The sequence below is a fragment of the Oncorhynchus keta genome, chromosome 8 (genome assembly GCF_023373465.1).
Source record: "Oncorhynchus keta strain PuntledgeMale-10-30-2019 chromosome 8, Oket_V2, whole genome shotgun sequence".
Lineage (NCBI taxonomy): Eukaryota > Metazoa > Chordata > Actinopteri > Salmoniformes > Salmonidae > Oncorhynchus > Oncorhynchus keta.
This window is the reverse complement of record NC_068428.1, coordinates 36,914,248-36,939,656: the sequence shown is the minus strand read 5'-3', so window position 1 is coordinate 36,939,656 and position 25,409 is coordinate 36,914,248. Positions and strand designations below refer to the sequence as shown.

Genomic DNA, 25,409 nt, shown 5'->3' with positions numbered 1-25,409 from the left:
CACACACACACACACCCAAGCCAGGACTACTGCCCAGACACACATACAGCAATCCATTTTTTTTAAGAAAATACTTTGCAAAAAAAGTCCACTGACTGCAAAACAAGCACTACTACGACGATACAGAACCAAAAATGGATGAAATAACAACCAAATAATACACTTCTCAAGAGTTTTCACTCCAAACTGGAGCACATTTTGCATGGGGTCTGACAGTGAGCTAGTGTTAGTGAGTGGAGGAGAGAGACTTAGTGTTAGTGAGTGGAGGAGAGAGACTTAGTGTTAGTGAGAGGAGGAGAGAGACTTAGTGTTAGTGAGAGGAGGAGAGAGACTTAGTGTTAGTGAGAGGAGGAGAGAGACTTAGTGTTAGTGAGAGGAGGAGAGAGACTTAGTGTTAGTGAGAGGAGGAGAGAGACTTAGTGTTAGTGAGAGGAGGAGAGAGACTTAGTGTTAGTGAGAGGAGGAGAGAGACTTAGTGTTAGTGAGAGGAGGAGAGAGACTTAGTGTTAGTGAGAGGAGGAGAGAGACTTAGTGTTAGTGAGAGGAGGAGAGAGACTTAGTGTTAGTGAGAGGAGGAGAGAGACTTAGTGTTAGTGAGTGGAGGAGAGAGACTTAGTGTTAGTGAGAGGAGGAGAGAGACTTAGTGTTAGTGAGAGGAGGAGAGAGACTGAGTGTTAGTGAGAGGAGGAGAGAGACTTAGTGTTAGTGAGTGGAGGAGAGAGACTTAGTGTTAGTGAGAGGAGGAGAGAGACTTAGTGTTAGTGAGAGGAGGAGAGAGACTGAGTGTTAGTGAGAGGAGGAGAGAGACTTAGTGTTAGTGAGTGGAGGAGAGAGACTTAGTGTTAGTGAGTGGAGGAGAGAGACTGAGTGGAGGAGAGAGACTGAGTGTTAGTGAGAGGAGGAGAGAGACTGAGTGGAGGAGAGAGACTGAGTGTTAGTGAGAGGAGGAGAGAGACTTAGTGTTAGTGAGTGGAGGAGAGAGACTTAGTGTTAGTGAGTGGAGGAGAGAGAGAGTGTTAGTGAGAGGAGAGAGACTTAGTGTTAGTGAGTGGAGGAGAGAGACTTAGTGTTAGTGAGTGGAGGAGAGAGACTGAGTGTTAGTGAGAGGAGGAGAGAGACTTAGTGGAGTGGAGGAGAGAGACTTAGTGTTAGTGAGAGGAGTGGAGGAGAGAGACTTAGTGTTAGTGAGTGGAGGAGAGAGACTGAGTGTTAGTGAGTGGAGGAGAGAGACTGAGTGGAGGAGAGAGACTGAGTGTTAGTGAGTGGAGGAGAGAGACTGAGTGTTAGTGAGTGGAGGAGAGAGACTGAGTGTTAGTGAGTGGAGGAGAGAGACTGAGTGGAGGAGAGAGACTGAGTGTTAGTGAGTGGAGGAGAGAGACTGAGTGGAGGAGAGAGACTGAGTGTTAGTGAGTGGAGGAGAGAGACTTAGTGTTAGTGAGTGGAGGAGAGAGACTTAGTGTTAGTGAGTGGAGGAGAGAGACTTAGTGTTAGTGAGTGGAGGAGAGAGACTTAGTGTTAGTGAGTGGAGGAGAGAGACTTAGTGTTAGTGAGAGGAGGAGAGAGACTTAGTGTTAGTGAGTGGAGGAGAGAGACTTAGTGTTAGTGAGTGGAGGAGAGAGACTTAGTGTTAGTGAGTGGAGGAGAGAGACTTAGTGTTAGTGAGTGGAGGAGAGAGACTTAGTGTTAGTGAGTGGAGGAGAGAGACTTAGTGTTAGTGAGTGGAGGAGAGAGACTTAGTGTTAGTGAGTGGAGGAGAGAGACTTAGTGTTAGTGAGTGGAGGAGTGTTAGTGAGTGGAGGAGAGAGACTTAGTGTTAGTGAGTGGAGGAGAGAGACTGAGTGTTAGTAGTGTTAGTGGAGGAGAGAGACTTAGTGTTAGTGAGTGGAGGAGAGAGACTTAGTGAGAGTGAGTGGAGGAGAGAGACTTAGTGTTAGTGAGTGGAGGAGAGAGACTGAGTGGAGTGGAGAGAGACTGAGTGTTAGTGAGAGGAGGAGAGAGACTGTTAGTGGAGGAGAGAGACTGAGTGTTAGTGAGAGGAGGAGAGAGACTAGTGAGTGAGTGGAGGAGAGAGACTGAGTGTTAGTGAGAGGAGAGAGAGACTTAGTGTTAGTGAGTGGAGGAGAGAGACTTAGTGTTAGTGAGTGGAGGAGAGAGACTTAGTGTTAGTGAGTGGAGGAGAGAGACTGAGTGTTAGTGAGTGGAGGAGAGAGACTTAGTGTTAGTGAGTGGAGGAGAGAGACTTAGTGTTAGTGAGTGGAGGAGAGAGACTTAGTGTTAGTGAGTGGAGGAGAGAGACTTAGTGTTAGTGAGTGGAGGAGAGAGACTGAGTGTTAGTGAGTGGAGGAGAGAGACTTAGTGTTAGTGAGTGGAGGAGAGAGACTTAGTGTTAGTGAGTGGAGGAGAGAGACTTAGTGTTAGTGAGTGGAGGAGAGAGACTTAGTGTTAGTGAGTGGAGGAGAGAGACTTAGTGTTAGTGAGAGGAGGAGAGAGACTTAGTGTTAGTGAGTGGAGGAGAGAGACTTAGTGTTAGTGAGTGGAGGAGAGAGACTTAGTGTTAGTGAGTGGAGGAGAGAGACTTAGTGTTAGTGAGTGGAGGAGAGAGACTTAGTGTTAGTGAGTGGAGGAGAGAGACTTAGTGTTAGTGAGTGGAGGAGAGAGACTTAGTGTTAGTGAGTGGAGGAGAGAGACTTAGTGTTAGTGAGTGGAGGAGAGAGACTTAGTGTTAGTGAGTGGAGGAGAGAGACTTAGTGTTAGTGAGTGGAGGAGAGAGACTTAGTGTTAGTGAGAGGAGGAGAGAGACTTAGTGTTAGTGAGAGGAGGAGAGAGACTTAGTGTTAGTGAGTGGAGGAGAGAGACTTAGTGTTAGTGAGTGGAGGAGAGAGACTTAGTGTTAGTGAGTGGAGGAGAGAGACTTAGTGTTAGTGAGTGGAGGAGAGAGACTTAGTGTTAGTGAGTGGAGGAGAGAGACTTAGTGTTAGTGAGAGGAGGAGAGAGACTTAGTGTTAGTGAGAGGAGGAGAGAGACTTAGTGTTAGTGAGTGGAGGAGAGAGACTTAGTGTTAGTGAGTGGAGGAGAGAGACTTAGTGTTAGTGAGTGGAGGAGAGAGACTTAGTGTTAGTGAGTGGAGGAGAGAGACTTGACTTAGTGTTAGTGTTAGTGAGTGGAGGAGAGAGACTTAGTGTTAGTGAGTGGAGGAGAGAGACTTAGTGTTAGTGAGTGGAGGAGAGAGACTTAGTGTTAGTGAGTGGAGGAGAGAGACTTAGTGTTAGTGAGTGGAGGAGAGAGACTTAGTGTTAGTGAGTGGAGGAGAGAGACTTAGTGTTAGTGAGTGGAGGAGAGAGACTTAGTGTTAGTGAGTGGAGGAGAGAGACTTAGTGTTAGTGAGAGGAGGAGAGAGACTTAGTGTTAGTGAGTGGAGGAGAGAGACTTAGTGTTAGTGAGTGGAGGAGAGAGACTTAGTGTTAGTGAGTGGAGGAGAGAGACTTAGTGTTAGTGAGTGGAGGAGAGAGACTTAGTGTTAGTGAGTGGAGGAGAGAGACTTAGTGTTAGTGAGTGTTAGGAGAGGAGAGAGACTTAGTGTTAGTGAGTGGAGGAGAGAGACTTAGTGTTAGTAGTGAGTGGAGGAGAGAGACTTAGTGTTAGTGAGTGGAGGAGAGAGACTTAGTGTTAGTGAGTGGAGGAGAGAGACTTAGTGTTAGTGAGTGGAGGAGAGAGACTTAGTGTTAGTGAGTGGAGAGAGAGACTTAGTGTTAGTGAGTGGAGGAGAGAGACTTAGTGTTAGTGAGAGGAGGAGAGAGACTTAGTGTTAGTGAGTGGAGGAGAGAGACTTAGTGTTAGTGAGACTTAGTGTTAGTGAGTGGAGGAGAGAGACTTAGTGTTAGTGAGTGGAGGAGAGAGACTTAGTGTTAGTGAGTGGAGGAGAGAGACTTAGTGTTAGTGAGTGGAGGAGAGAGACTTAGTGTTAGTGAGTGGAGGAGAGAGACTTAGTGTTAGTGAGTGGAGGAGAGAGACTTAGTGTTAGTGAGTGGAGGAGAGAGACTTAGTGTTAGTGAGTGGAGGAGAGAGACTTAGTGTTAGTGTGAGTGGAGGAGAGAGACTTAGTGTTAGTGAGTGGAGGAGAGAGACTTAGTGTTAGTGAGTGGAGGAGAGAGACTTAGTGTTAGTGAGTGGAGGAGAGAGACTTAGTGTTAGTGAGTGGAGGAGAGAGACTTAGTGTTAGTGAGTGGAGAGTGGAGAGAGACTTAGTGTTAGTGAGTGGAGGAGAGAGACTTAGTGTTAGTGAGTGGAGGAGAGAGACTTAGTGTTAGTGAGTGGAGGAGAGAGACTTAGTGTTAGTGAGTGGAGGAGAGAGACTTAGTGTTAGTGAGTGGAGGAGAGAGACTTAGTGTTAGTGAGTGGAGGAGAGAGACTTAGTGTTAGTGAGTGGAGGAGAGAGACTTAGTGTTAGTGAGTGGAGGAGAGAGACTTAGTGTTAGTGAGTGGAGGAGAGAGAGAGAGACTTAGTGTTAGTGAGTGGAGGAGAGAGACTTAGTGTTAGTGAGTGGAGGAGAGAGACTTAGTGTTAGTGAGTGGAGGAGAGAGACTTAGTGTTAGTGAGTGGAGGAGAGAGACTTAGTGTTAGTGAGTGGAGGAGAGAGACTTAGTGTTAGTGAGTAGGAGGAGAGAGACTTAGTGTTAGTGAGTGGAGGAGAGAGACTTAGTGTTAGTGAGTGGAGGAGAGAGACTTAGTGTTAGTGAGTGGAGGAGAGAGACTTAGTGTTAGTGAGTGGAGGAGAGAGACTTAGTGTTAGTGAGTGGAGGAGAGAGACTTAGTGTTAGTGAGTGGAGGAGAGAGACTTAGTGTTAGTGAGTGGAGGAGAGAGACTTAGTGTGGAGGAGACTTAGTGTTAGTGAGTGTTAGTGGAGGAGAGAGAGACTTAGTGTTAGTGAGTGGAGGAGAGAGACTTAGTGTTAGTGAGAGGAGGAGAGAGAGACTTAGTGTTAGTGAGTGGAGGAGAGAGACTTAGTGTTAGTGAGTGGAGGAGAGAGACTTAGTGTTAGTGAGTGGAGGAGAGAGACTTAGTGTTAGTGAGTGGAGGAGAGAGACTTAGTGTTAGTGAGTGGAGGAGAGAGACTTAGTGTTAGTGAGTGGAGGAGAGAGACTTAGTGTTAGTGAGTGGAGGAGAGAGACTTAGTGTTAGTGAGTGGAGGAGAGAGACTTAGTGTTAGTGAGTGGAGGAGAGAGACTTAGTGTTAGTGAGAGGAGTTAGTGGAGGAGAGAGTTAGTGTTAGTGAGTGGAGGAGAGAGACTTAGTGTAGTAGTGAGAGAGAGTTAGTGTTAGTGAGTGGAGGAGAGAGACTTAGTGTTAGTGAGTGAGAGAGAGACTTAGTGTTAGTGAGTTAGTGAGACTTAGTGTTAGTGAGTGGAGGAGAGAGAGTGTTAGTGAGTGAGTTAGTGAGTGAGAGTGAGTTAGTGTTAGTGAGTGAGTTAGTGAGTGGAGGAGAGAGACTTAGTGTTAGTGAGTGGAGGAGTGAGAGACTTGTTAGTGAGTGGAGAGAGAGTGTTAGTTAGTGAGTTAGTGAGTGAGTGAGTTAGTGAGAGTGTTAGTGAGTGAGTTAGTGTTAGTGAGTGAGTTAGTGAGTGAGTTAGTGAGTGTGTTAGTGAGTGTGTTAGTGAGTGAAGGACAGTGATATTGGCTGTGTGTGTGTTGGTGTACTGGTGGATAAAAGGTCTATTTTCTCTCTAGTGCTTGGTTGAATCAACATTGTTTACGCGTCATTTCAACAAATAAATACACTGCTCAAAAATATAAAGGGAACACTAAAATAACACATCCTAGATCTGAATGAATGAAATATTATTATTAAATACTTTTTTCTTTACATAGTTGTATGTGCTGACAACAAAATCACACAAATTATCAATGGAAATCAAATGTATCAACCCATGGAGGTCTGGATTTGGAGTCACACTCAAAATTAAAGTGGAAAACCACACTACAGGCTGATCCAACTTTGATGTAATGTTCTTAAAACAAGTCCAAATGAGGCTCAGTAGTGTGTGTGGCCTCCACGTGCCTGTATGACCTCCCTACAACGCCTGGGCATGCTCCTGATGAGGTGGCGGGTGGTCTCCTGAGGGATCTCCTCCCAGATCTGGACTAAAGCATCCGCCAACTACTGGACAGTCTGTGGTGCAATGTGGCGTTGGTGGATGGAGCGAGACATGATGTCCCAGATGTGCTCAATTGGATTCAGGTCTGGGGAACGGACGGGCCAGTCCATAGCATCAATGCCTTCCTCTTGCAGGAACTGCTGACACACTCCAGCCACATGAGGTCTAGCATTGTCTTGCATTAGGAGGAACCCGCACCAGCATATGGTCTCACAATGGGTCTGAGGATCTCATCTCGGTACCTAATGGCAGTCAGGCCACCTCTGGCGAGCACATGGAGGGCTGTGCGCCCCCAAAGAAATGCCACCTGGCAAATGAAAAACGTCCTGCACGGTGTTGGGCTGTAAGCACAACCCCCACCTGTGGACGTCAGGCCCTCATACCACCCTCACAGAGTCTGTTTCTGACCGTTTGAGCAGACACATGCACATTTGTGGCCTGCTGGAGGTAATTTTGCAGGGCTCTGGCAGTGCTCCTCCTGCTCCTCCTTGCACAAAGGTGGAGGTAGCGGTCCTGCTGCTGGGTTGTTGCCCTCCTACGGCCTCCTCCACATCTCCTGATGTACTGGCCTGACTCCTGGTAGCGCCTCCATGCTCTGGACACTACGCTGACAGACACAGCAAACCTTCTTGCCACAGCTCGCAGTGATGTGCCATCCTGGATGAGCTGCACTACCTGAGCCACTTGTGTGGGTTGTAGACTCAGTCTCATGCTACCATTAGAGTGAAAGCACCGCCAGCATTCAAAAGTGACCAAAACATCAGCCAGGAAGCATAGGAACTGAGAAGTGGTCTGTGGTCACCACCTGCAGAACCACTCCTTTATTGGGGGTGTCTTGCTGAATGTCTATAATTTCCACCTGTTGTCTATTCCATTTGCACAACAGCATGTGACATTTATTGTCAATCAGTGTTGCTTCCTAAGTGGACAGTTTGATTTCACAGAAGTGTGATTGACTTGGAGTTACATTGTGTTGGTTAAGTGTTCCCTTTATTTTTTTGAGTAGTGTAATAATGTGATGACGTTGAATCAATGTGGAAAACTGATTCGATTTGCAACAAGTCATTAATGTAAGGGGGGTGGCTCAACTTACCGTTTTGGCTCAACTTACCCCACTCTCGCCTATTGCATCAGAGCCCTTAGTGTCCAGCGTTTCCCTGGCTTTTCTAAATAGTTGCTAAGAGGAAATCTACTGACAGGGTGGAAGTGTCCTTCCACTGCCCATCTATTGGAGATGGACACCATATTCCATCCCAATTGTAAATCTCCTTACGTAATAGTTAAATCAATACTAGTGTCAACCACAGGAGAGGTGCCTGTTAGAGATGGAGGTGGACCAAGCCAAGCTCAAAACCAGCTGAGGGGTGGAGCAATGCACTGTGGGTACAATCAACATCTGACTACCATGATGTTTCAACTCTAACACTGTACTTAAAATCACATGTCAGTAAGAATGTGTGGATTGGATGGTGCGGTGATGACCCCAAGTGGTTCTGTGTGTGTGTGTGTGTGTGTGTGTGTGTGTGTGTGTGTGTGGGGGGTGAGCAAGCATGCCAGGTGAAAGAGGAGGAGGGGGCCGTGGTCACTGAAGCCATGACAATGCCATGACGACGGTGGCCATGGCGATGCATTAGAAGTCATGCAGGAGTACCTCAGCAATGCTTAGGGTGGATGAACAGGAGGGGAGCCGCGCCTGGTGCCACGAGACAGAAGGAAGAGGAGGAGAAGGAGGAGGAAGAGGAGGAGGGGAGAAGAGAACAGGGTTAACATAGCCAGACAGACAGACTGTGAGACAGACAGTACCCCTGTCCGTCAGGAGGCCCACCACTCTGTGTCTCATGCTGTGTTCATGTGCTATCAGAATGATCAGAAGTAATCAGACGCATCCAGACCTGGAGCTTCTGAAGTCCAAAACAATACAAAATGGCCTTCCAAGTGTTACTCGGATAGCGTTGTTGTACTCCGTTTCCCTGTTAGACATTTACGAGTTTCCCAGTTCTGAGTAACACATGAACGCAGCATCAGTGTGTCTGTCCCAGGTAAGCCAGCGAAGCCGAGGGTCAAGGGCATTATGACACGTGTGTGTGTGTGTGTGTGTGTGTGTGTAAGTGAATGACCCAAGCAAAGCATCAAAACCTTTACTAACTGTGGGAAAGATGCTGTACATAGAAAACATAACACAAACCATCATATTAACACATCATATTAACACCCCCATAACTGTCTAACCATGTTTGATCTGTAGATGATGGTAACCCGTAGGCCCCATAACTGTCTAACCCTGTGTGATCTGTAGATGATGGTAACCTGTAGGCCTCAGACCATTCTAACCCTGTTTGATCTGTAGATGATGGTAACCTGTAGGCCTCAGACCATTCTAACCCTGTTTGATCTGTAGATGATGGTAACCCGTAGGCCCCATAACTGTCTAACCCTGTTTGATCTGTAGATGATGGTAACCTGTAGGCCTCAGACCATTCTAACCCTGTTTGATCTGTAGATGATGGTAACCCGTAGGCCCCATAACTGTCTAACCCTGTGTGATCTGTAGATGATGGTAACCTGTAGGCCTCAGACCATTCTAACCCTGTTTGATCTGTAGATGATGGTAACCCGTAGGCCTCAGACCATTCTAACCCTGTTTGATCTGTAGATGATGGTAACCTGTAGGCCTCAGACCATTCTAACCCTGTTTGATCTGTAGATGATGGTAACCCGTAGGCCTCAGACCATTCTAACCCTGTTTGATCTGTAGATGATGGTAACCTGTAGGCCTCAGACCATTCTAACCCTGTTTGATCTGTAGATGATGGTAACCTGTAGGCCTCAGACCATTCTAACCCTGTTTGATCTGTAGATGATGGTAACCCGTAGGCCCCATAACTGTCTAACCCTGTTTGATCTGTAGATGATGGTAACCTGTAGGCCTCAGACCATTCTAACCCTGTTTGATCTGTAGATGATGGTAACCTGTAGGCCTCAGACCCTTCTAACCCTGTTTGATCTGTAGATGATGGTAACCTGTAGGCCTCAGACCATTCTAACCCTGTTTGATCTGTAGATGATGGTAACCCGTAGGCCTCAGACCATTCTAACCCTGTTTGATCTGTAGATGATGGTAACCCGTAGGCCCCATAACTGTCTAACCCTGTTTGATCTGTAGATGATGGTAACCTGTAGGCCTCAGACCATTTTAACCCTGTTTGATCTGTAGACTATGGTAACCCGTAGGCCTAAGACCATTCTAACCCTGTTTGATCTGTAGATGATGGTAACCTGTAGGCCTCAGACCATTCTAACCCTGTGTAATCTGTAGATGATGGTAACCTGTAGGCTTCAGACCATTCTAACCCTGTTTGATCTGTAGATGATGGTAACCCGTAGGCCTCAGACCATTCTAACCCTGTTTGATCTGTAGATGATGGTAACCTGCAGGCCTCAGACCATTCTAACCCTGTTTGATCTGTAGATGATGGTAACCTGTAGGCCTCAGACCATTCTAACCCTGTTTGATCTGTAGATGATGGTAACCTGCAGGCCTCAGACCATTCTAACCCTGTTTGATCTGTAGATGATGGTAACCTGTAGGCCTCAGACCATTCTAACCCTGTTTGATCTGTAGATGATGGTAACCTGCAGGCCCCATAACTGTCTAACCCTGTTTGATCTGTAGATGATGGTAACCTGTAGGCCTCAGACCATTCTAACCCTGTTTGATCTGTAGATGATGGTAACCTGCAGGCCCCATAACTGTCTAACCCTGTTTGATCTGTAGATGATGGTAACCTGTAGGCCTCAGACCATTCTAACCCTGTTTGATCTGTAGATGATGGTAACCTGTAGGCCTCAGACCATTCTAACCCTGTTTGATCTGTAGATGATGGTAACCTGTAGGCCTCAGACCATTCTAACCCTGTTTGATCTGTAGATGATGGTAACCTGTAGGCCTCAGACCATTCTAACCCTGTTTGATCTGTAGATGATGGTAACCTGTAGGCCTCAGACCCTTCTATCCTTATATACTCTGTAGTATAAGCAATGGGAGTGGATGTGATGGACGCCGAGCCAAATAGAACGCTGGGACTCCGAGCCAAACAGACCGCTGGGACGCCGAGCCAAACAGACCGCTGGGACGCAGAGCCAAACAGACCGCTGGGACGCCGAGCCAAACAGACCGCTGGGACGCCGAGCCAAACAGACCGCTGGGACGCCGAGCCAAACAGACCGCTGGGACGCCGAGCCAAACAGACCGCTGGGACGCCGAGCCCAACAGACCGCTGGGACTCCGAGCGGGACACCGAGCCAAACAGACCCCTGGGCCTCAGAACGGGACGCCGAGCCAAACAGACCGCTGGGACTCCGAGCCAAACAGACCGCTGGGATGCCGAGCCAAACAGACCGCTGGGATGCCGAGCCAAACAGACCGCTGGGCCTCCGAGCGGGACACCGAGCCAAACAGACCGCTGGGCCTCCGAGCGGGACACCGAGCCAAACAGACCGCTGGGCCTCAGAGCGGTACGCCGAGCCAAACAGACCGCTGGGCCTCAGAACGGGACGCCGAGCCAAACAGACTGCTGGGACTCCAATCACCCAGCCGAGACAAAAGAGAAGCTTTTACTCTCGTCATCACGGCTCACCAACCAAGGACGGACAACAATGTACTATACACATTACATTACATTCAACACTTCATAGGAATTAAATGTTTAATTTACTGAACTGATGGTACCTGCATCTGACTTATGTTGCTTTCAAGACAACTGGGAACAAAACAAATAATGAGGTCAAATCATGACATCAATGATCTTCAGTTCAGAAAGACAGAATTCTAGAAAGATGCCAGAGTTTCCGAGTTGGAATTCCGAGTTGGATTTCCTCAGAGTTCCCAGTTGTCTTGAATGGACTGAAGTCGGAAGTCAGAGATTTACGAGTTCCCAGTTGCTTTCAACATGGCATTACACTCAGTGGAGGGTTGGAGACAGCAGCGAGTTTGTTTCTGATGGTCCCTGCTCTCTCCCTCCTTTCCTCTGGTGAGACTGACCAGAGACAGGGGACACAGGCTTCCACCTGCTCTCTCCTTCCTTTCCTCTGGTGAGACTGACCAGAGACAGGGGACACAGGCTTCCACCTGCTCTCTCCTTCCTTTCCTCCGGTGAGACTGACCAGAGACTGGGGACACAGGCTTCCACCTGCTCTCTCCTTCCTTTCCTCTGGTGAGACTGACCAGAGACAGGGGACACAGGCTTCCACCTGATGGTGCAACTCGAGTCGCACCGCATCTGCCTCATGCACAAACTCATGTTGTTCCTACAACCAGAGAAAGTTATATTTTCCTCAATATTAAAATAGATACAACGCTTATGATAATACAAATGCAGGGCTATCCATACACATAGCTACTCATTCATTGCAGCTGCAGAGCGAGCGGAAGTAGGGGGAATCGCCTTTTATGTTTTGTAATAGATTTGAATAAAAACAGTGTTGACAGTGCTAAAATTAACTTAAACATGAACTCACTCTTTAAAACATCAGCTCTTTGCTGTAGTCTTGGACAGTCTATCTGTAGTCTTGGTTTTAAAAAATGATGAAATATTACGTAGGCTAGAATGAAACTTTACTGTGGCTGGGGTCGTGAAAGCTCGTAGGCACGGTGATTTGAGCTATCCGATTGGCCAGCAGTAGGCAAACTCAATTTAGCTAGAGTTCTCCAGGTCCACTGGGGAAGATTTTGTCTTTTTAGACAAATTAAATGGATGAAAATATGAACACTTCGCTTCCCCGATTCGCAGCGATTCTGAATTAACTGCACCTACCGCCAACAGCAAAAAATAAAAATAAAAGGAGAGCAAGCTTTGATCATTGGCTTTTCTACAGAAATGTTTGGTGATCGACTAGGAATGCCTTGAAGATTGACTGGTTGGTGACCACTGATCTAATGTGTCTGGGATGATGGAGTTGATGTGTGCCATAACCAGCCTTTCTAGGCTTCATGATTACAGATGTAAGTTCTACAGGGCGGTAGTCATTGTGGCAGGTAGCCTCAGAGTTCTTGGGAATAGGAATGATGGTGGTCAGTTTGAGACGTGGGGATTACAGAATGGGACAAGGAAAGGATGAAATTAACCGTAAATATGCCTACAAGCTGTTCTGTGCGCGCTCTGAGAACACTCCGTGGCCATGCGAGCGTTGGCCTGATTCAAAAACCTTACTCACGTCGGTTTCGGAGAGCGAGATCATCCAGTCCTTTGGGTTGGTGGGGGCCCTTATGCACGGCTTGGTGTTGTTTTTTGTCGAAGCATGCAGAAAATGCATTGAATTGGGCAGGTCACGGCTGGGTCTAACCGGTAATGACTGTAGCCCTAGCGCCAACCTCAGTGTTAATCCAGGGCTTTTGATTGGGAAAGCAGTGAACCTTAACTGTTGGGGACAACGTCGGCGATGCATTTCTTAATGAAGCAGGTGACAGAGGTGGTTAGCTCGTCGACACTGTCAAAGCAGTCCAGGAACATATTCCAGTCAGTCCTAGCAAAGCAGTCCTGTAGCAAAGCCTCCGATTCAGAAGACCATTTCTCTACGGAGAGCGTCATGGGTAATTCCTGTTTGAGCTTCTGCTGAGCAACTGAGCTAGAAAGGATCACCGGCATACACAGACAGATATAATACTGAACAGACTTATCCACTTTACACAGCCACTGTAGCAACGACCGCAATCATTGGACTACACCCACAACATAGAGAGAGATCTATCCTACAGACACTACTGTACGGACAGTGTATCGCTGTTCAAGGCTACGTAGCAACGACTGCAGTAGAGTGAAGCGCTTTTCAAGGCAACATAGCAACACCTAGTACAGTGAAGTGCTGTTCAAGGCTACGTAGCAACACCCAGTACAGTGAAGTGCTGTTCAAGGCTACGTAGCAACACCCAGTACAGTGAAGTGCTGTTCAAGGCTACGTAGCAACACCCAGTACAGTGAAGTGCTGTTCAAGGCTACGTAGCAACACCCAGTACAGTGAAGTGCTGTTCAAGGCTACGTAGCAACACCCAGTACAGTGAAGTGCTGTTCAAGGCTACGTAGCAACACCCAGTACAGTGAAGTGCTGTTCAAGGCTACGTAGCAACACCCAGTACAGTGAGGTGCTGTTCAAGGCTACGTAGCAACACCCAGTACAGTGAAGTGCTGTTCAAGGCTACGTAGCAACACCCAGTACAGTGAAGTGCTGTTCAAGGCTACGTAGCAACACCCAGTACAGTGAAGTGCTGTTCAAGGCTACGTAGCAACACCTAGTACAGTGAAGTGCTGTTCAAGGCTACGTAGCAACACCCAGTACAGTGAAGTGCTGTTCAAGGCTACGTAGCAACACCCAGTACAGTGAAGTGCTGTTCAAGGCTACGTAGCAACACCCAGTACAGTGAAGTGCTGTTCAAGGCTACGTAGCAACACCCAGTACAGTGAAGTGCTGTTCAAGGCTACGTAGCAACACCCAGTACAGTGAGGTGCTGTTCAAGGCTACGTAGCAACACCCAGTACAGTGAAGTGCTGTTCAAGGCTACGTAGCAACACCTAGTACAGTGAAGTGCTGTTCAAGGCTACGTAGCAACACCCAGTACAGTGAAGTGCTGTTCAAGGCTACGTAGCAACACCCAGTACAGTGAAGTGCTGTTCAAGGCTACGTAGCAACACCTAGTACAGTGAAGTGCTGTTCAAGGCTACGTAGCAACACCTAGTACAGTGAAGTGCTGTTCAAGGCAACGTAGCAACACCCAGTACAGTGAAGTGCTGTTCAAGGCTACGTAGCAACACCCAGTACAGTGAAGTGCTGTTCAAGGCTACGTAGCAACACCCAGTACAGTGAAGTGCTGTTCAAGGCTACGTAGCAACACCCAGTACAGTGAAGTGCTGTTCAAGGCTACGTAGCAACACCCAGTACAGTGAAGTGCTGTTCAAGGCTACGTAGCAACACCCAGTACAGTGAAGTGCTGTTCAAGGCTACGTAGCAACACCCAGTACAGTGAAGTGCTGTTCAAGGCTACGTAGCAACACCCAGTACAGTGAAGTGCTGTTCAAGGCTACGTAGCAACACCCAGTACAGTGAAGTGCTGTTCAAGGCTACGTAGCAACACCCAGTACAGTGAAGTGCTGTTCAAGGCTACGTAGCAACACCCAGTACAGTGAAGTGCTGTTCAAGGCTACGTAGCAACACCCAGTACAGTGAAGTTCTGTTCAAGGCTACGTAGCAACACCCAGTACAGTGAAGTGCTGTTCAAGGCTACGTAGCAACACCCAGTACAGTGAAGTGCTGTTCAAGGCTACGTAGCAACACCCAGTACAGTGAAGTGCTGTTCAAGGCTACGTAGCAACACCCAGTACAGTGAAGTGCTGTTCAAGGCTACGTAGCAACACCCAGTACAGTGAAGTGCTGTTCAAGGCTACGTAGCAACACCCAGTACAGTGAAGTGCTGTTCAAGGCTACGTAGCAACACCCAGTACAGTGAAGTTCTGTTCAAGGCTACGTAGCAACACCCAGTACAGTGAAGTGCTGTTCAAGGCTACGTAGCAACACCCAGTACAGTGAAGTGCTGTTCAAGGCTACGTAGCAACACCCAGTACAGTGAAGTGCTGTTCAAGGCTACGTAGCAACACCCAGTACAGTGAAGTGCTGTTCAAGGCTACGTAGCAACACCCAGTACAGTGAAGTGCTGTTCAAGGCTACGTAGCAACACCCAGTACAGTGAAGTGCTGTTCAAGGCTACGTAGCAACACCCAGTACAGTGAGGTGCTGTTCAAGGCTATTTAGCAACACCCAGTACAGTGAAGTGCTGTTCAAGGCTATTTAGCAACACCCAGTACAGTGAAGTGCTGTTCAAGGCTATTTAGCAACACCCAGTACAGTGAAGTGCTGTTCAAGGCTACGTAGCAACACCCAGTACAGTGAAGTGCTGTTCAAGGCTACGTAGCAACACCCAGTACAGTGAAGTGCTGTTCAAGGCTACGTAGCAACATCCAGTACAGTGAGGTGCTGTTCAAGGCTACGTAGCAACACCCAGTACAGTGAAGTGCTGTTCAAGGCTACGTAGCAACACCCAGTACAGTGAAGTGCTGTTCAAGGCTACGTAGCAACACCCAGTACAGTGAAGTGCTGTTCAAGGCTACGTAGCAACACCCAGTACAGTGAAGTGCTGTTCAAGGCTACGTAGCAACACCCAGTACAGTGAAGTGCTGTTCAAGGCTACGTAGCAACACCCAGTACAGTGAAGTGCTGTTCAAGGCTACGTAGCAACACCCAGTACAGTGAAGTGCTGTTCAAGGCTACGTAGCAACACCCAGTACAGTGAAGTGCTGTTCAAGGCTACGTAGCAACACCCAGTACAGTGAAGTGCTGAAGGAGGCTGATCTAGCCTACACCCAGTACAGTGATGTGTATGGATGTGTGATGTGTGTGTGACGTAGCAACACGTGAGTACAGTGTGTTACATACTAGGAAGATGTGTGCTGATGTGCCTACTATGGTGATATGTGGATGGATGTGTGTGGATGTGTGTGATGTGATGTGTGATGTGTGTGATGTGTGTGTGATGTGTGTGTGATGTGTGTGGATGTGTGTGGATGTGTGTGTGATGTGTGTGATGTGTGTGTGATGTGTGTGTGATGTGTGATGTGATGATGTGTGTGTGATGTGTGTGTGATGTGTGTGTGATGTGTGTGTGATGTGTGTGTGATGTGTGTGTGATGTGTGTGTGATGTGTGTGTGATGTGTGTGATGTGTGTGATGTGTGTGATGTGTGTGATGTGTGTGATGTGATGTGTGTGTGATGTGTGTGGATGTGTGTGGATGTGTGTGTGTATGTGTGATGTGTGTGTGATGTGTGTGTGATGTGTGTGTGATGTGTATGGATGTGTGTGTGATGTGTGTGATGTATGTGTGATGTGTGTGATGTGTGTGGATGTGTGTGTGATGTGTGTGTGATGTGTGTGTGATGTGTGTGTGTATGTGTGTGTGATGTGTATGGATGTGTGTGTGATGTGTGTGATGTGTGTGATGTGTGGGTGTATGTAATATGTGTGATGTGTGGGTGTATGTAATATGTGTGATGTGTGGGTGTATGTAATATGTGTGATGTGTGGGTGTATGTAATATGTGTGATGTGTGGGTGTATGTGTGTGAATACAGCATATTTTTATTTAACCAATAAGAACTAATTCTTATTACAATGACGGCAAAAAGGCTCCTGTGGTGACGGGAGCTGGGATGACAAAAACAACAACAATGTAAGGCAAAACAACACAGACAGAAGACACTGGCCACCGCACAAATACAACAGCAAACACACAGTGTGTGTGTATGTGTGTGTGTGTGTGTGTGTGTGTGTGTGTGTGTGTGTGTGTGTGTGTGTGTGTGTGTGTGTGTGTGTGTGTGAAGTAAAAACAATATGCTTCCTTACATAAGGCAACACAAACTAGTGACATCGGGTGACAACTAGAAACAGCAACATGTCTCAACAACCTGTTCATCTATTTGTCCTTCGACCTCCTCCAGGGACACCAGGTCCTGGGGTTGTAGGTTGGCTTGGAGGGAATTCCAAACACCAGGGGGCTGAGTAACAGAAGGAGCGTTTTCCATGTTTGGGACTGTTAGCATAAAACAAGATTGAGATCGGAGCTTGAATGTGTTTCCATCTAGAAGAGAAGCAGTTTTCCTGAAATGGCCTTATAAATAAGAATGTAGCAGTGTTTGAGTCCGAGTGATGCTAGTGATGTCCACCCAACAACACTGTAGAGATCGCATTGGACAATGTGCATGTGTGTGTATATGCATGAATGTGTATACAGTGTTATGTGTGTGTTTAAAATTAAAATAAATTACCGGCCTAGGAACAGTGGGTTATTCTGCCTTGTTCAGGGGCAGAATGACAGATTTTTACCTTGTCAGCTCGGGGATTTGATCTTGCAACCATCAGGTTACGAGTCCAACACTCTGACCACTAGGCTACCTGCCGCACCGTGTGCTAACAGTGTGTGTGCTGTGTGTGCATACAGAATGTATAAGTGTATAAGTGTGTATGTGTGAATATGTGCGTGTGTGCATGTGTGCGTGTGCGTGTGTGCATGTGTGAATGTGTGCATGTGTGCATGTGTGCATGTGTGCATGTGTGCATGTGTGAATGTGTGAATGTGTGAATGTGTCTTGCGTCTTGCCTTGGCTCCAATGGTATACATTTGTATTTATTATGGATCCCCATTAGCTGCTGCCAAGGCAGGAATGAAGGCAGTTAATACCATTTTAAAAACATTACAATACTTTCATTACAGAACTCACGACACACTAAGTGTGTGCCCTCAGGCCCATACCCCACTACCACATATCTACAACACAAAATCCATGTGTACGTGTGTGTATGCATGTGTCTGTGCCTATGTCTGTGTTACTTCACAGTCCCCACTGTTCCATAAGGTGTATTTTTTATCTAAATCTGATTCTACTGCTTGCATCAGTTACTTGATGTGGAATAGTGTTCCATGTAGACATGACTCTATGTAGTACTGTGTGCCTCCCATGGTCTGTTCTGGACTTTGGGATTGTGAAGAGACCTCTGGTAGCATGTCTTGTGGGGTATGCATGGGTGTCAGAGCTATGTGCTAGTTGTTTAAACAGACAGCTGGGTGCATTCAACATGTCAATACCCCTCACAAATACAAGCAGTGATGAAGTCAATCTCTCCTCTACTTGAGCCAGGAGAGATTGACATGCATATGATTAATGTTTGTGCTCTGTGTACATTCAAGGTCCAGCCGTGCTGCCCTGTTCTGAGCCAATTGCAATTTTCCTAAGTCCTTTTTTGTGGCACCTGATCAAACAACTGATCAGGAGTCTAGGTGCGAAACTAGAGCCTGTAGGAGCTGCCTTGTTGGTAGTGCTGTTAAGAGTAGAGTAGTGCTTTAATATGGACAGACTTCTCTACATCTTAGCTACTGTTGTATCAAAATGTTTTGACCATGACAGTTGACAATCCAGGGTTACTCCAAGCAGTTTAGTCACCTCAACTTGCTCAATTTCCACATTATTAATTACAAGATTGAGTTGAGGTTTTGGCTTTAAGTTTTTGAAATATTTAGGACTAATAATGTATTCCTTGCCACCCATTCTGAAACTAATTTCAGTTGCTGTAGTAGCGGATGTGTATAGTGTTGAGTCATCCACATACATCGACACACTGACTTTACTCAAAGCACTGACTTTACTCAAAGCACTGACTTTACTCAACTAATATGTTGTTAGTAAAGCTTGAAAAGTAAGGAGCCTAGACAGCTGCCCTGGGGAATTCCTGATTCTACATGGATTATGTTGAAGAGGCTTCCATTAAAGAACACCCGTTGTGTTCTGTTAGACATGTACGTAACTCTTAATCCACAATATAGCAGGGGGAGTAAAGCCATAACACATACGTTTTTCCAGCAGCAGACTATGATTAATAATGTCAAAAGCCACACTGAAGTCTAACAAAACAGCCACCCCAATCGTTTTATCACCAATTTCTCTCAGCCAATCATCAGTCATTTGTGGAAGTGCTGAGCTTCTTGAATGTCCTTCCCTATATGAGTGCTGAAAGTCTGTTGTCAATTTGTTTACAGTAAAATAACATTGAATCTGGTCAAACACTATTTTTTCAAAAACTACTAAGGTTTGGCAACCGGCTGATTGGTCGGCTATTTGAGCCAGTAAAGGGGGCTTTGCTATCCTTAGGTAGCGAAACTCTCCTCCCAGACTCACATTAAGCATCTCCAATCTAATATGAAATCTAGAATTGGCTTCCTATTTCATAACAAAGCATCCTTCACTCATGCTGTCAAACATACCCTCGTAAAACGGACTGTCCTGCCGATCCTGGACTTCGGCAAATTGGATGTAGTCTATCACAGTGCCATCCGTTTTGTCACCAAAGCCCCATATACTACCCACCACTGCGACCTGTATGCTCTCATTGGCTGGCACTCGCTTCATATTCGTCCCCAAACCCACTGGCTCCAGGTCATTTATAAGTATTTGGTAGGTAAAGCCCTGCCTTATCTCAGCTCACTGGTCACCATAGCAGCACAAACCCGTAGCACGCGCTCCAGCAGGTATATTTCACTGGTCATCCCCAAAGCCAACTCCTCCTTTGGTCACCTTTCCTTCCATTTATCTGCTGCCAATGACTGGAATGAAGCTCACTGAAGCTGGAGACATATCTCCCTCACTAACTTTAAGCAGCAGCTTACAGATCATTGCACCTGTACACAGCCCATCTGTAAATAGCCCACCCAACTACCTCATCCCCATATTGTTATTTATTTGCTCCTTTGCACCCCCAGTATCTCTACTTGCACATTCATCTTCTGCACATCTATAACTCCAGTGTTAATGCTAAATTGTAATTATTTTGCCACTATGGCCTATTTATTGCCTTACCTCCCTAATCTTACTACATTAACACACACCGTTTATAGATTTTTCTTATGCTTTATTGACTGTACTTTTGTTTATTCCATGTGTAACTGTGTTGTTTGTGTTGCACTGCTTTGCTTTATCTTGGCCAGGTCGCAGTTGTAAATGAGAACTTGTTCTCAACTGGCCTACCTGGTTAAATAAAGGTGAAATATATATATTTTTTAAAGCCTGAGGGGACACACTTTGTAGGCTTCAAGTGAAAATATGGCAAATAGGAGTGGCAATATCGTCCGCTATTATCCTCAGTAATTTTCCATCTAAGTTGTCAGACCCCGGTGGTTTGCATTTTATTGTTTGTGAGTTTCATTGAAATAGCGTTCGTGACACTTGTTAATGAAAAAAATCATTAAAGTAGTTGGCAATATCAGTCGATTATCGAATGAATGAGCCATCTGATTCAATGAATGATGGAGCTGAGTTTGCCTTTTTTTCCCAAAATGTAATTAAAGGTGCTCCAAAGCTTTATACTATTATTCTTTGTCATTTATCTTTGTTTCATAGTGTAGTTTCTTCTTTTTATTCAGTTTCATGCTTTCTTAATTTGCAGAACGTTTTACCAATAGGTTGTGCAGCCAGACTTCCCTCTCAACCATACATTTTTTTTCAATTCCACATCAATCCACAGGGATTTAACCGTTTTAAACAGTCCTTTTCTTAATGGGTGTGTGCTTATTAGTAACTGGAATAAGCAACTTCATAAATGTGTCAAGTGCAGCACCTGGTTGCTCCTCATTACACACCACAGACCAGCAAATATTATTTACATCAACAACATAGGAATCACTACGAAACTTCTTGTATGACCTGGGGCGGCAGGGTAGCCTAGTGGTTAGAGCGTTGGACTAGTAACCGAAAGTTTGCAAGTTCAAATCCCCGAGCTGACAAGGTACAAAATCTGTCGTTCTGTTCCTAGGCCGTCATTGAAAATAAGAATTTGTTCTTAACTGACTTGCCTGGTTAAATAAAGGTAAAATTAAAATAAATACACTCCCAACGAGAGGCCCGGAGCAGATAAAAACAACTAATAGTGTAGACGCCCTGGAGCTCAGCCTTTGGAACTTTGGTTTTCCTATATATGGCTACTATATTGTGATCACTACAGCCGATGGATCTGGATACAGCTTTCAAGCACATTTATGCAGCATTATTAAAGATGTGATCAATACATGTTGAACATTTCATTCCTGTGCTGTTTTTAACTACCCTGGTGGGTTAGCTAATAACCTGAACCAGGTTGCATGCATTGGTTACAGTTTGTAGATTTATCTTGAGTGGGCAGCCTGATGAAAGTCAGTCGATATTTAAATCACTCAGAAAATATACCTCACTGTTGATATTACATACATTATCAAGTATTTTACACATGTTATCCAGATACGGACTGTTCCTGGCATTTCTGTCTTTTCTGTATATGTTAGAACCTTGTATTGCTACCACAGTATCATCAAATGCTTTGTTTAAGTGAGTTTTAGAGATGAATGTCATCTGTTACTAACAAGTTATGAATTTCATGAACCTTGTTTCCTAAGCTACATATGTTAACGTGGGCTATTTTGAGGACTTTTCTGGGGCACTTGCTTGTTTTCATTGCTTTACTGGGAAGCTTAGCAGAAGTAGATATGATGATGTTATTTATGTTAGTACAGGGTGAGCTGCACAGAGTGGACTTCCTACTAGGGCACACCACCTCAGTGCTAACAGTATAACTCTGGTTCATAGACACATGATTACTGCATACAATAGCTGTAGGATCAGTAGAGGCATTCAGGCCAGTTAAAGGGACATACATTAGGTTACTTACATTGTGTCTACTGATGCCCCTGGTGTAATGTACAATTGGTAAAGCATAATGATGACTCAGCGGCACAATGGTAGGGATTAACTGAGCTGGACTTGGGTCATTGATAAGTCATTGTCTCAACACAGCCTTATCATGCTGTGAAAGGATCCAGGGACCCAAATGATTTGGGTGGATCCCATCCTCCTTATAAAACATGTTCTGTTTCCAAAAGGTATCGACATTGTCAACTAAAGTTACACCCAATGAGCTGCAAAAATCACGTGACCAGAATCCTGCTAAAGAGTTCAATGCCACGATTCAGAGATGGCAGAAGGCCAGATAAGATGGGTCTTTTGTTAGTGTTTAGGAGAGAGTCAATCAACTCTTTGAAATCCAGTTTCAACTGTTCAGAGCTGTTCTGTTCAACTGTTCTGTTCAGATGTCATTAAAACCCACATGGACTACGATAGAATCGATGTCCATGTGCTAGCGTAATACATTGAGGAGCAGCTTAGTAATGTCATTTACACGTGCTCCAGGATAGGACATTGTTTTTGCACCAGGTACAGTCACATATCTTAACATGGAGCTGCCCGAAATCCCGGCAGGCGAGAAGGACGAGGAAATCCGCCCACTCCCACGCTTCACAGGATGGTGCCTCCGACAGATGGAGAAGCGCCACTCGATACAGAGCAGGAATGGAAGGCTGCCGACGTCGACTTCAAAATCATAGGTGAAGGAGTAGGAGTAGGAGTAGGTGAAGGAGTAGGAGTAGGTGAAGGAGTAGGAGTAGGAGTAGGTGAAGGAGTAGGAATAGGTGAAGGAGTAGGAGTAGGTGAAGGAGTAGGAGTAGGAGTAGGTGAAGGAGTCATTAGAAGGCTGGACACTTTACAATAACTTCTATGTTATCATATTATACCATTTCCTAGTTCTGGCTCTTGTCATTTTTCTATTTACATTATAGTGAGGGTAGCAGTTGGAGCGAGCGGTCGCATTCGCACTTCGGTCTGCAGGTAGTATTACTTTTCATTACATTTCATCATAGTACAACGGTTTGATTTGTCTAATCTTAGCAATTTCTTCTTAGCTAGCTACATAGCCGTCTTTGTATCAAAGATACTTGCGTAATTATCGTATTTCGTCATCCTAACGTAGTCTACTGCCCAGCAGCTAGCCACATAGCTAACGTCCACCGTATAGCAGCACCGTAGAAACTATTACACTCAACTGAACGACTTGATTAGTGTAGTGTTAGCTAGCTACATAGTTGTCTTTGCTGTCTTCGTATCCAAGATAATTGTGTAGTTTAGAGTGTGTAGTCTTAGAGTGATTATCTTAATTTACCGAGGTTAGCTAGCCAGCTATTTGTCGTCCTTAACGTAGGAGACACTGCTAGCTAGCTAACAGCTAACAGCTAGCCAACGTCTACCGAATTCCCACTCAACAACACTCAACAACCCGGTCGCATTCCGCTTCGCTCCACAGGTAGTATCACATTTTCATTTTCATTTCATTTCATTACAGCACAACGGTTTGATTTGCTTGATCGTAGCTAGCTACATAGCTAGCTACATAGCCGTCCTTGTATCAAAGATAATTGTGTAGTCTAGAGCGATTTTCTAGGTTAGCTAGCCAGCTATTGTCGTTCTTTTAACGCAACGTAACGTAATCAACACTGCTAGCTAGCCAGCTAGCCCCCGAATAGCTGCACTGTAGAAACTATTACACTCAACGGAACGACTTGATTAGTGTAGTGTCAACAACGCAGCCACTGCCAGCTAGCCTACTTCAGCAGTACTGTATCATTTTAATCATTTTAGTCAATAAGATTCTTGCTACGTCAGCTTAACTTTCTGAACATTCGAGACGTGTAGTCCACTTGTCATTCCAAGGAAGGAGTAGGAGTAGGAGTAGGTGAAGGAGTAGGAGTAGGAGTAGGTGAAGGAGTAGGAGTAGGTGAAGGAGTAGGAGTAGGAGTAGGTGAAGGAGTAGGCACAGCGGCCGCAGACACAGTTACCCCCAGCGACAAAGGTGCAGGGAGATCAAGCTCCAGGGCGTCTACACTATTAGTTGTTTGTATCTGCTCCGGGCCTCTCGTTGGGAGTGTAGGCTGCTTTGCGGCAGGTCGCTGTCTTCCGCTTCCACGGCTTGTGACATGCCACCATCATTGGTTGGTCCCGAGTGGGGAAGTGGTCTAAGGCAGTGCATCCCAGTGCCAGAGGCGTCAATACAGACCCTGGTTCGATTCCAGGCTGTATCACAACCGGCCGTCCCATAGGGTGGCGCACCGGCCCAGCGTCGTCCGGGTTTGGGTTTGGCTGGAGTAGGCCGTCATTGTAAATAAGAATTTGTTCTTTAAAATAACATAAAATTGATCAGAAATACAGTGTAGACATTGTTAATGTTGTAAATGACTATTGTAGCTGAAAACGACAGATATTTAATGGAATATCTACAGAGGCCCTTTACCAGCAACCATCACTCGATGCAATGGCATGTTGTGTTAGCTAATCCAAGTTTAGAATTTTAAAATTGATAATTGATCATTAGAAAACCCTTTTGCAATTATGTTAGCACAGCTGAAATCTGTTGTTCTGATTAAAGAAGCAATAAAACTGTCCTTTTTAGACTATTTGAGTATCTGGAGCATTAACATTTGTGGGTTCGAATACAGGCTCAAAATGGCCAGAAACAAATACCTTTCTTCTGAAACTCATCAGTCTTTTCTTGTTTTGAGAAATGAAGGCTATTCCATGTGAGAAATTGATCTCGTACAATGCTGTGTACTACTCCCTTCACAGAACAGTGCAAACTGGCTCTAACCAGAATAGAAAGAGGAGTGGGAGGCCCCGGTACACAACTGAGCAAGAAGACAAGTATATTAGTGTCTCTAGCTTGAGAAACAGACGCCTCATAAGATCTCAACTGGCAGCTTCATCAAATAGTACCCGCAAAACACCAGTCTCAACATCAACAGTGAAGAGGCGACTCCGGGATGCTGGCCTTCTAGGCGAGACAGAGACAGAGAGTGAGAGAGAGGGTGAGCGAGTGAGAGACATATATAGAGAGAGAAAAAGAGATAGCCAGAGATCAGGGTCAAACAGACCCCGCCTCCACACACACACACACACACACACACACACACACACACACACACACACACACACACACACACACACACACACACACACACACACACACACACACACACACACACACACACACACACACACACACACACACACACACACACACACACACACACACTTCATTAATCCAAACTCAACCACTATGTAACTGCACTACATGCTCACTAGAGTGGAAGGGTACAACTACACCAGCATCACAGTCAGAGTGTGTGTGTGTTACTCTGTGCCTGTGAGAAAGGATGTGTAGTGTTTGCAGATCTGAGTCCTGGTAGCAGTGTGTGCCTGGTAGCAGTGTGTGCCTGGTAGCAGTGTGTGCCTGGTAGCAGTGTGTGCCTGGTAGTAGTGTGTGCCTGGTAGCAGTGTGTGCCTGGTAGCAGTGTGTGCCTGGTAGCAGTGTGTGCCTGGTAGCAGTGTGTGCCTGGTAGCAGTGTGTGCCTGGTAGCAGTGTGTGCCTGGCAGCAGTGTGCCTGGTAGTAGTGTGTGCCTGATAGCAGTGTGTGCCTGGTAGCAGTGTGTGCCTGGTAGCAGTGTGTGCCTGGTAGCAGTGTGTGCCTGGTAGCAGTGTGTGCCTGGTAGCAGTGTGTGCCTGGTAGTAGTGTGTGCCTGGTAGCAGTGTGTGCCTGGTAGTAGTGTGTGCCTGGTAGTAGTGTGCCTGGTAACAGTGTGTGCCTGGTAGCAGTGTGTGCCTGGTAGCAGTGTGTGCCTGGTAGCAGTGTGTGCCTGGTAGCAGTGTGTGCCTGGTAGTAGTGTGCCTGGTAGTAGTGTGTGCCTGGTAGCAGTGTGTGCCTGGTAGTAGTGTGTGCCTGGTAGTAGTGTGTGCCTGGTAACAGTGTGTGCC

At 46.0% G+C, this 25,409-nt stretch overlaps 1 protein-coding gene across 13 annotated transcripts in view; it reads right to left on the bottom strand.

Annotated features, from left to right (window-relative positions):
* LOC118387150 (gephyrin-like) overlaps positions 1 to 25,409 on the bottom strand; it is a 266,961-nt gene that overhangs the window by 91,743 nt on the left and 149,809 nt on the right. For 7 of the 13 annotated variants that reach the window (XM_052524120.1, XM_052524123.1, XM_052524127.1 and 4 more), the window contains exon 9: positions 7,806 to 7,847. The exons of the other annotated variants lie outside the window; for them this stretch is intronic. In XM_052524120.1, the coding sequence (XP_052380080.1) occupies positions 7,806 to 7,847 (42 nt within the window). The remainder of the gene's footprint in view (positions 1 to 7,805; positions 7,848 to 25,409) is intronic. 13 annotated transcript variants of the gene reach the window in all.